This window comes from Oryctolagus cuniculus, chromosome 14, assembly GCF_051225735.1.
Source record: "Oryctolagus cuniculus isolate XC-2025 breed Fujian yellow rabbit chromosome 14, ASM5122573v1, whole genome shotgun sequence".
In the NCBI taxonomy this organism is placed as follows: domain Eukaryota; kingdom Metazoa; phylum Chordata; class Mammalia; order Lagomorpha; family Leporidae; genus Oryctolagus; species Oryctolagus cuniculus.
This window is the reverse complement of record NC_142880.1, coordinates 54,035,708-54,047,809: the sequence shown is the minus strand read 5'-3', so window position 1 is coordinate 54,047,809 and position 12,102 is coordinate 54,035,708. Positions and strand designations below refer to the sequence as shown.

General features: G+C 36.3%; 1 protein-coding gene and 1 pseudogene across 2 annotated transcripts in view; both read left to right on the top strand.

The window, feature by feature from the left end:
• CDH9 (cadherin 9) overlaps nucleotides 1-12,102 on the top strand; it is a 148,421-nt gene that overhangs the window by 121,853 nt on the left and 14,466 nt on the right. For both annotated transcript variants that reach the window (XM_002714092.6, XM_089313133.1), the window contains 2 exons: nucleotides 97-284; nucleotides 1,179-1,432. In XM_002714092.6, the coding sequence (XP_002714138.2) occupies nucleotides 97-284; nucleotides 1,179-1,432 (442 nt within the window). The remainder of the gene's footprint in view (nucleotides 1-96; nucleotides 285-1,178; nucleotides 1,433-12,102) is intronic.
• Nucleotides 4,930-5,950, top strand: LOC149122328 (protein SET-like; annotated as a pseudogene).

The window sequence follows — 12,102 nt, the reverse complement described above, 5'->3', positions numbered from 1 at the left end:
CCATTTAAAATTAATTTAAATAAGACAGGCAGTGGAAATGAAAAGATCTTGTTATCTAAAGATGAAATGTCAACCTGGCCCTGATTTAATTTACAGGTACATATCAATTTCATTCTCCTGAGTCTGCCCCTCCCGGAACCCATCTTGGAAGGATAAAAGCCAATGACCCTGACGTGGGAGAAAATGCTGAGGTGGAATATAGCATAGCTGAAGGAGAAGGAGCAGACATGTTTGATGTCATCACTGACAAGGATACACAGGAAGGGATTATAACTGTCAAACAGGTTTCTTTTGGCTGTCTTCAATTTTAAATTGAGTTCTCTACAGTTTATTTCTGTTTATAGTAAAGGGAAGAAGACCTGGGATTTATTTTTCCTATCACTTGCCTGATGTCTGTCTTTCTAATAACTAGTACTAATTGTGTTTTTGTTTCAAATAGTTTAAGCATCTTCATCATTAGCACTTATAAAGTCATATTAAATCTCAGCTATTTGTGCTTAAAGGAGAAAACAATCAAACTATAATCAGAAAAACTCAAAGGTACTTTGTATTGTTCCAAGGAAGAAAATATAAGCACTTTGCCATCATAATTATTTCAAGTACTTTTCAAAATACTAAATTGTAGGTGTGAGGGTCTATTCAAATAAATGAGACACAAAGATGCTTTGTACTTTATGTTTTTCTTTATTTTAATGCATTGTGGGAGAACACTCAGAAAGTTGACATGAAATAATTGAGCTTTGTACTGATTATTTTATATGGCCCTGGTTTCATTTATTTCATTTATTCCTTGCCTTCAATAAACACTTAATGAAATATTTTATACTAAATCCTTTATATCTTGTTCTTATTTTAACTATGTATAATTCTAATAATAATGACAATATGTAATATAAAGATCCATTATATAATTTTAATTCACTTCTGACTAAAATAAATGAAGTACATCAAAAATGGGAATCAATCTTAATGAATGCAGTGTTATATATAGTTAATTCTCTATAAATAATAGGTAGGAAAGATTTATTCTTTATTTTATATAAATATGAATCAATAAATGGGTGAATTACTTTGCCATAATTATTGATATAATTGAGATCTGGTTATTAAATTTTAAAATTATCTTTCATTATTATATTTTCTAAATATGCTAATTTTCATATTTTATTTATCTTCAGAATTTAGATTTTGAAAAAAAAAAGTTATACACTTTAAGAGTGGATGCAAGTAACACTCACCCTGATCCACGATTCTTACAATTGGGACCTTTCAAAGACACAGCCATGGTCAAGATATCAGTGGAAGATATAGATGAGCCTCCTGTGTTCAGTAAACGCTCATACTTGCTAGAAGTCGATGAAGATGTGAAAGAGGGTAGCATCATTGGGCAGATCACAGCATATGATCCAGATGCCATGAACAATTTAATAAAGTAAGTACCTTCTCTATTTACAGTCATGTAGAGAAAAAAAATAAATCTACTCCGTCTATAATTAGCAGTAGTTGTGCAATCAAATTATAAATATATCACTTATATTTAGTGACATATTTCATTTGTGCACTATTGTGCTATAAGGTAGATACTATGATGATATATTTTGAGAGAGAAGACTTAGGAAGTGGCCATTTAAATGTTTTGCCTAACAGTGACAAAGCTGACTTCTTAAACAAGATGACCTATATAGCTCCAGTGATTCTAATCCCTTTACTGTGGATGTGATTCTTGTCTCATTGTCCCTCTTGGTTAAATTAAATTTCAAATTAAAAATAATCAAAATAAACAAATTGAGAGAGGGAAATGGAGAGATACAGAAAGACACACACACACACACAGAGAATGAGAGAGAGAGAGAGGTTGAGAAAAGAGCCCCTATCCTCTATTTCAGTCCCCAGTTGCCACAAATGACCACTGTTGGCCTGTCCTGAAGCCAGGAGCAGGAACTCACACTAATTCTCCATGCTGTGGCAGAGACTCAACTACATGAACTGTGACCACTGCATCCCAGAGTCCCCATCAGGAGGAAGTTAGAGTCAAGAGCAGGAGCAGGTATTGTGGTATGAGATGTGACATCTTCATTACTCCAAATGCCTATTTTCTTTTCCATCGATTACAGACAGAAATTCCATAAACAATAGGCATATTATATATCACCTTAGGAATCTATGTTCTATTTCTAATATCATTTTTTAAATATTGTATTCGTTTATTTGAGAGGTAGAGTTAAAAACAGTGAGAGGGAGAGACAGAGAGAAAGGTCTTCCATCCTCTGATCACTCCCCAAATGGCCTCAATGGCTGGAGCTGTGCTAATCCGAAGCCAGGAGCCAGGAGCTTCTTCTGGGTCTCCCACATGAGTTCAATGGGTCCAAGGACTTGGGTCATCCTCTACTGCTTTCCCAGGCTGTAGCAGAGAGCTGGATCGGAAGTGGAGCAGCAGTTGGACTTGAACCGGTGCCCATACGGGATGCCGACAGTGCAGGCAGAAGCTTTAAGCCACTGCACCACAGTGCTGTCCCTCTAATATGATTTTAAAATAACTTTATTGAAGTCTTGTTAAGCTTCAATAAGCTCTGCAAATTTAAAGTGTATGAGTTGATAAACTTCGTTATACTCATACATCTGTGAAAACATCACCCCCATCAAGGTAATGCACATTGCCCATAACCTAAAACATTTCTTAGTACTCCTTACAGTACCTCCTTATCAACCTTCCCTGAAGTCAGCCTCACTACACAGCAAACACTTAATTCTTCTATTTCTATATAAGTTAGATTGGATTTTCTTTTTATTTTTGTTTTCAGGATTTCTTTTTTTATTTATCTGAAAGTCAGCATTACAGAGAGAGAGAAAGAGAGATCTCTGTCTGTTGGTTCACTTCCCAAAGGCTTCAACAACCAGGACTGGGCCAGGCCGAATCCAGGAGCCAGGACCATCTTCCAGGTCTCCCACATAGATAGCAAGGGCAGAAGCTGAGCAGCCAGGACTCAAACAGGCACCCATATGAGCTGAGGATGCTTCCCCAATGCACCACAACACCAGCCTGAGGATTTTCTAGGATATTACATACATGGATGTGTTTAATCGTTTATATAAAAACATAGTCCACGTTTCTTATTTATTTTACTTAGCATAATTATCCTGAAATATCTTACATGTTATCATGTACCTGAATAATTCATCATTCTAGTAGCTGAATAATATTCTAATGTGTAAAAGCACCATGATATACTTGTTGATTGACTTACTGTTATTTTAGATCATTTTCAATACTTGCTTTTTATAAAATATTTATACATATTTGAATGCAAATATCTATATACATATCTGTATAGCACTATTTCTCTTGCTATATTTCTATTTTTTTCCTATTTCTTGAGTAAAATGCTGGAAGGGGATTTGCTAATCTGTATGGCACATGTTTGTTTAGCATTTGTGAAAATTCAAGATATTTCAGAGTAGTTGTATCCTTTTAATTCACACCAGAATGTATGAGGTTTCCAATTATTCTACATCCTCACCAATGTTTATACAGTCAGCCTTTTAAAAATTTTACTTATTATACTTGGTGTGTAATATCATCATATTTTTAATCTTTATTCTATGTCTAATGATATAAAATTTTTTCATGTTTTGTGCCACCAAAATATTTTTTTTGACAGGCAGAGTTAGACAGTGAGAGAGAGACAGAGAGAAAGGTCTTCCTTTTTCGTTGGTTCAGTCCCCCAGATGGCTGCCACGGCTGGCGCGCTGTGCCGATCCGAATCCAGGAGCCAGGTGCTTCCTCCTGATCTCCCATGCAGGTGCAGGGCCCAAGCACTTGGGCCATCCTCCACTGCCTCCCCGGGCCACAGCAGAGAGCTGGATTGGAAGAGGAGCAACCAGGACAGATTCCAGCGCCCCAACTGGAACTAGAACCCGGGGTACTGGTGCCGCAGGTGGAGGATTAGCCAAGTGAGCCATGGCTCAGGCCTAAAATATGGCTTTGATGAATTCTCTATTTACATATATGCCTATATTTTATTGGGTTATTTTCTAACTTTTAAATTTAGATATGTGTGCTGGTTATATGCCTTGATGATGTCTGCATATTGTCTAAAAATAAAGTTACACATAGCAGTATTTTTAAAAGTTTGTAGAATGGAATAATAAGGAAGATGACATTTCTAGGTGCAAAATATTAAGAAATCCATGGATAGTTTTCTTATAATACACGTTTTCCAAAAACTTTTTGAATATTTCTCATATAGCTGTGTTTCAAATTTTTCCATCAATATAAACTGATAACTCAAATTTATTTCCCATGAAATTCTTGTTGTATCATATGTATCAATATATCCTCCCTAATATTTAATAATTTATTGAGGATACAATTTCACAAGTGTCAATAAAATAATTATTCAGCTTTCTTTTAAACTGTATAAAGATCGTTGATACATTATTCAGCTTCTTAATCTTTGATCAATATTTGGGATTCCATTTCCTCTGATTGAAGTTAGGAGGATGGCTGATCCCTGAGCAGAAACAGGCTATGATAAGCATCATGAAGAAATTTTTTCGGGGAGAGTTTGAGAACTAATTCTCACCCCCACCCCTACTTCGCATCTGTTCATCAAACGTTTTATGTAATAGATCTGCCAATTGCAAAATGAACTTACGGTTACAATTAGCAGCTTTAGTCAGCTCTGTTTCATTTCATTTGGAATCATGGTTCTCCCAAGTTACAGGGTTGATTATAGCTGTATGAGGTTTTAAAGAACATGTGCCTCATTTCACACCTATGTTCTATTTAACATATTTAAAGTTCAATTTTTTTAGAAGAATTCCTTTTTACTGGTGTCAAATTGAAAAAGTAAGTAATGACAAAAACTTGCTGGTGAGACCTCAGAGCTTCTTAATGCCTGATACTGGTGGTCAGAATTTTTTCAAAGCATGGTCTCTAAACACCAGTCTTCACTGCTGCTTCAAACACAGAAGCCAAGACCTGCTCCTGGCCCAAGTCCGGTGGACACATGGTCCTCTCAGGGTTTGTCGAAGGGAGAAAATGAACAAGAAGCAATTGAACATATTGATCAAGTACAAAGTGAAACAGACAGACTTAATGAACTAGTCAGTAAGGAGATTTTGAAAGTAGAACAGAGATATAGAAAACTCCATCAACTATTTTTTTTTTTTTCAAAAGAGGTCAGACTTGATAGCCAAAATCTCCAACTTTAGGTAACAATATTTATCTACCACCTACAAGTATCTGCAATGCTTTGGGTGGGGGAGAGGGCAGACTCTGCATTACCTGACCAGAGTTGAAGCTACAGAATACATCAAATCAGGCTACAGAATAGATTTATATTTTGATGAAAAATTTTAAAATCATGTTTTCTCCAAAGAATTTTTTTTCTGAATGAGAGTGGTAATCCATATTCAAAGTCCACTGGAATGAAATGGAAATCAGGGAAGGATTTGATTACAGGTTCAAGTGAAACATAGAACAAAGCCAGCAGGAAGAGGCAACATGAGAAACCAGAAGTTTCTTTACATGGTTTACTGACCATTCTGATGCAGATGCAGATGAGTTAAGAGAAGTCACTCAAGGTGATATTTGACAGAATCTGTTACAGTACTACTTGGTTCCTGATATGGTTGTTGACAAAGGGGAAGGAGAATAAAACGAAGAGGAAGAGGAGGAGGAGGAGGATTGGAAGACATTGATGAAGAAGGGGATGAGGATGAAGGTGAAGAAAAAGATGATGATGAAGGGGAAGAAAAGGTGGATGAAGGAGAAGATGACTAACAGGAAACATTGATGAATTCCCACTTAAAAAAAAAAAATCTCCAGTCCATGGGAGCAAGTTACAATCTTATTATATTTTTTCCCTCTAGTGCTCAGTCTCCTGTTTTTAGGTTCTCTTTTGTACACAACATGGTTCTCAATTTATTGCAGGAATTTACCTTAAGAAGATATAGAATATCTACCCCTTTTCTGTTCCAAATTTTTTTATCCCTTCTTTTCTTGACAAAACTGTATGGAATCAACACCACCGTGCTCTATGGGAAGAAAGAAGACCTTCTCCATTGGCTTTGCTGGAAGCTGGAGGGTGCTAGGCACTTGTGTAGTAGTGCACAGAATTCTAGCTTTTTTCCTTCTTTCTCTGTCTATTGGGCTCAGAGAATATGCTTTGTCTCTAAGTGAATACGGACAGTTAGCATTTACCAACATGTATCTGTCTACTTTCTCTTGTTTAAAAATAGAAAAAAAAAAACCCTTAAAATGTGAGGTTATAGAAGATCAGCAAAGGGTGGGTTTGAGGTGTTCTGGTGAGTTAAGTGGGCATTCTGACAACATGGCTGCTCCGTTGACATGTTTAATTGTGATGGTTAATGGATATCCTTGAAGTTTAAGGTGACACTTTTAAAACATAGAATTTATTCCAAATAATCAAAAAAGACAAAAAATTTGCTAGTGAAGGGTACAGTTATGCTTCAGTATAATGTACATGATTCCAAAGTCTACTGGAATACATGTTTAAGTGCATTAATATATATAACAATACTTCTCTGGTATTTATTTGATTTTTATTACAGAGAGCAAAATTATTTTCTTATAACAATATCGTTAACCCCTAACCCCTGGAAAAATGGCACTTTTTTGAATGAAAATATAATTACATTGTATATAGTCAACATTCACTTTTGAAAGGGATGAAACTTTGATAGTTCAAAGTGATGGAAAATATATTTTAAGAAAAAGTAACAGGAAAGGCAACAGCTAATGCTTATGTGAACTCTACTGAGTTAGTTGAAGAAGTAACTGGAATAGATAAAGGAAAAGGAAAGCTATCTTGAGATATTTCTGCATATCGTTTGTGTCTGGTGCCTGCATATTAGTTTAGTTTTCTTAGTAGGAATTAAAAATAAAGGGATTTGATTCGTGATGCATTTTAATGATAAAATATAAAAATGAAAAGCTAACAATGAGGGGAATAAAGGGAAGCCGGAGTTCAGTTTCTACAATCTCAGTTCTCTTGTGCTATTTTCACTAGCGGTTTGGTGTCTGTATGATTGAACCCTGTCTTTGTAGAAGGTATTCGTGCAAACAATTATACCACTGATCTTTTTTAACTTATTGTTTAAAATTCAATGAAGAGAGATCAAAAAATATTGTCATTATTGTAGGCCATCCTCTGGAACACAGAGATAGCTTTGTTCTGTGCTAAGTGTTTATCAGGTTCATTTTGGTCATTTGTCATCATTCAATGTATTTATTATTAATAGGTATATCAGAACGTTCCCATTCTGTATTGAAAAATAGAATTTTGACTGCTTAGTAAAAGGAAATTATTGCTGGGCTTTAACAAATTGTGAGACATAAATTGCACAGGAGAAATTTCCTAAATATGGATCTGGAAGTATGAAATGTTAAAGTTAAAAAAGTGAACTGTTCCCAATTGTCAAAGTGATTGTCCTTCATGAATACTTAATGCAAAAAAACAATGCCTTTCAAGGCTGAACCTAAGAGTAGACCAGCCAGAAACTAATATATATTTTGAGTCTATACAAGCTATAAGTGATTCAAAGTTTGACTTTTAAAAAGATTTATTTACTTATTTATCTATTTTTTAATTTAAAAGAGTGACAGAGAGAGAGAGACAGACAGTCAGACATAGAGAGAGACAAAGATCTTCCGACCACTGGTTCACCCTCCAAAGGGCTGAAACAACCAAGTTGCAGCCAGGCCAGAACCAGGAGGCAGGGACTCCATCTGGGTCTCCCCACTTGAGTTTCAGGGGACCAAGTATTTGAATTATCATCTACTGCCTTCGTAAGAGCATTAGCTGGAAGCTGAATGGGAAGCAAAGTAGCCGGGCTTGAAGTGGTATTTCAACGTGGGATAGTGGCATCACAAGTGGTAGCTTAACCTGCTATGCCACAACACTGGACCCCAAAGCCTGACTTTTTTAATGATGGAGTTGTTAGCTATTTCTCCATCATAGAAATCCCCATGTTAGGTCTAGGACAAATAGTGATGGGTACAAAAGAGAATTTTATTTTCTTCTTTTCTATTTAATGCAAAAAGTAGGATGAAATCCAAGATCTATTCTGACATAAATAGATATTGGTGTATTAATAGCAGAGAAACATATTCATGTACTTATGACTTTTCTTTTTTTATCTTTGTAATTTTTGTGTGTGTGTGTGTTTTTTTTTTTTTTCTCAAGCAGAAATTGTGGCCGGCGCCGTGGCTCAATAGGCTACTCCTCTGCCTTGCGGCGCCGGCACACCGGGTTCTAGTCCCGGTCGGGGTGCTGGATTCTGTCCTGGTTGCCCATCTTCCAGGCCAGCTCTCTGCTGAGGCCCGGGAGTGCAGTGGAGGATGGCCCAAGTGCTTGGGCCCTGCACCCCATGGGAGACCAGGAGAAGCACCTGGCTCCTGCCTTCGGATAGGCACGGTGCACCGGCCGCAGCACGCCGGCCGCGGTGGCCATTGGAGGGTGAACCAACAGCAAAAGGAAGACCTTTCTCTCTGTCTCTCTCTGTCCACTCTGCCTGTCAAAAATAAAAAAAAAAAAAAGAAATTGTTATATTTAAGGAAAATGAAATGTTTTTAATGTCCGATCACTATCTTTGCTTTCTTGTCTTGTAATAGAGATTTGGTCCAAAGCCAAAATAAAGCCCGAAGTAGGAATTCAGTTGAAAGAGCATTAACACAGATTAAAAACGCAACATGTTTTTCATTTAGATAATTGAAAGAATAGAAATTATACATATATATATAAAATCATCCTAAATTTTTTTTTATTGGTTCACCCTCCAATGGCCGCCGCAGCTGGCGCGCTGCGGCCGGCGCACCGCGCTGATCCGATGGCAGGAGCCAGGAGCCAGGTGCTTTTCCTGGTCTCCCATGGGGTGCAGGGCCCAAGCACCTGGGCCATCCTCCACTGCACTCCCTGGCCACAGCAGAGAGCTGGCCTGGAAGAAGGGCAACCGGGACAGAATCCGGCGCTCCAACCGGGACTAGAACCCGGTGTGCTGGCGCCGCTAGGCGGAGGATTAGCCTAGTGAGCCGCGGCGCCGGCTATATTAGGTATAGTTTAAAAATGCAATTGTAATTGACAAAGAGTTGTCGGCTAAATCCTAACATAACTTTTGCTTCTAGGAAAACGTTTACCATTATGCATTCTTGTATGTTTAATTTTATATTTAGCCTCCTAATTTCCCTTTATCTAGTTAGGATTACCAATCACAGAAGAATAGCTACTTAGGAGTGAACATATGTCAAATGGGAATGTTTTTGTCTTTCAAGCTATATTTACATTTTAATATATGAAAATTGCAAGAATTATTATTTTATAAGTTAAAAATACCACTCATTGCAGTGCTTCCAAATCACAACCAGGAGGTGACTTAGCTGGTTCTATGTACTGGGAATGAGGTAGAGCAAGAAGTACAAGACCAAATATACAACATTTACATTTGCCATGAAACACAAAATAGTTTGAACAGGTCCAAACTCTTTTTGAAGGCATATTCCTGACTGAATATATATATATATATTTATATTTATTATATATTTCAGTTATATATATATTTGTTAAAAGAAAATATGTATATATTTTCCCAAATAACTTTATAAAGATTTGTTTAATATTTGAATGACACACAGAGAGAGAGAAAGAAACAGAGACCTTACATCTGCTGGTTCACTCCTCTACAAATGGCTAGGCTGATGCCAGGAGCAAGGAGTTTCTTCTGGGTGTTCAGTTTCTCCCATGTGTGTGCAGTGGTCCAAGCACTTGGGCAATCCTCTGCTGCTTTCCCAGGCACATAAATAGGGAGTTGTATCAGAAGTGCTTCCATGTATTGGGAATGAGGATTTATATATAATATATAAATATATGAATATACACACACACGTATATATTTCAGTTAACAGAAAATAAAAATAAATTAAGCAAACACCTTCATGTATAATAAGTTAAAATTATTTTGAAGATGTATGTTTACTTAATCGAGTCTGTCATTTCAGTGTACAACTTAAAGCAGCATACCTAGTCATATGCCCTTTATGAAAATCCTAAAAAAATAGGATTAAGATAAATTTATTTTGCTAATAATTTAAAAATTGACAATACTAACAATATTTAGAAACCTTGTGTTTTTAAAAGCCAACATCAAATAATGGATATACTCATATTATAAATTTATAACAGGAGATATACTTTTCTAGTTCAACAAAATTGAAAGGAGTTCATTTCCCTAAATGCCCTTAATCAGATACCTAGGGGGGTCGGTGCTGTGGCACAGTGGTTAACGCCCAGGCCTGAAGTGCTAGCATCCCATATGGGTGCTGGTTCAAGACCCGGTTGCTCCACTTCCAATCCAGCTCTCTGCTATAGCCTGGGAAGTAGTAGAAAATGTCCCAAGTCATTGGGCCCCTGTACCCACATGGGAGACCTGGAAGAGGCTCCTGGCTCCTGGCTTTGGATCAGTGCAGCTCCAGCCTTTGCGGCCAACTGGGAAGTGAATCAGTGGATGGAAGTCCTCTCTCTCTCTCTCTCTCTGCTTCTCCTCTCTCTGTGTAACTCTGACTTTCAAATAAATAAATAAATAAATAAATAAATTATTTTTTAAAAAAAGATACCTAGGAAAAACTATACCACATACTGTTTAGTCTGCTCAGTGTCCATCATTTTCTTCAATTCTGTCATTATTTTAACTACTTTTACCCATGATCTTAAATCTTAGTACATAAGACTTGCCTAAGATTTTTTGGAAATGTGGAATCCAAGCTCTGACCTGGACCTAATGAATGAAATTGTGTCTTACTAGTAGCCCCATGTACTTGATATAAACATCATTGTTTGAGAAACATTAATGGAATTGTTGTTTTTTTGTTAAATTTCTTGAGCTGTTTCTATATTCTGGATATCAATCCTTTTGCATAGGTATAGTTTAGAAATGTTTTATCTCCCATGCTGTTACTTCTCTTCACTTTGTTAATTATTTCCTTTCTTTTACAGAAGATTCTTAGTTTTATACAATCCCATTTGACTATCTATGATTTTAGTTCCCATACTTTTGACTTCTTATTAAAAATCCAATGCCTATGTCAATGTCTTGGATCACTTCCCCTTTGTTTCCTCTTATGTTCGACAATTTCAAGATTTAACTTTAGATCCTTGATAGATTTTGAGCTTATTTTTGAATAGGATTTAAGGAAGGGTCTTGTTTCAAACCTCTGCCTGTGGAATCTAATTTCCTCAACAACATTTACTGTCCAGATTATACATTCTCCAGGAATGTTTTTAGCCCATTTGTCAAAGATAACTTGGATGCAGAGGTGTAGATTCATCTTGGGGGTGGAAAGCGGAGCTCCATTCTGTTCCACTGGTCTCCATGTTTATTTTTACATCAATATCATGCTGTTTTGGTGACTGTAATAAGGTGGCATGCTTGAAATTTGGCATTGTGATGCCCATGGGCTTGTTTTTATTAGATTGTTTTTAATTTTCAGGGTCTTTTATGTTTGCAAATAAATTTTGATTTTTATATTTTGTTAAAATGTAATTTTTATTTTGGTGGGGATTATACTGAGTCTATAAATTGAGTTGGGTAGCATGGACATTTTTATAATTTTATTAATTCTAGTCCGTGGACATGGAAGATCCTTCCATTTTTCTCTGCCAGTTTCTATGCTTTCTTAGTGTTTTCTCATTTTCATTATAGAAACCTTTCACATCTTTGGTTAATTTTATCTCAAGGTATCTAATCTTGTGTAGCTATTGTCAAAGGGTTTTTTCCTTATATGTTGTTTTTCACAAACACTTTTGCCAGTGTATAAAAATGCTAATGATTTTTTGTGTTTTGTTTTGATTTTGCTATAAACCACTCTGTTTATAGTAAATCTCTATGGCAGAAAGAGAAAACATATTTCTATTTCTGCCATGAGAATTTATCATGAACATAATGTTTTATAGAAAATCAAATTCATTATCTCTGTAGGTGAGATGTCACATAGGAGGCACACTGGCTAGAATCAAGGCTATGCTCCATGCCATAGATCCAGGAGAAGAATTGTTTCTTTGCTCTTTCAGGTTCTTAACAATGTCA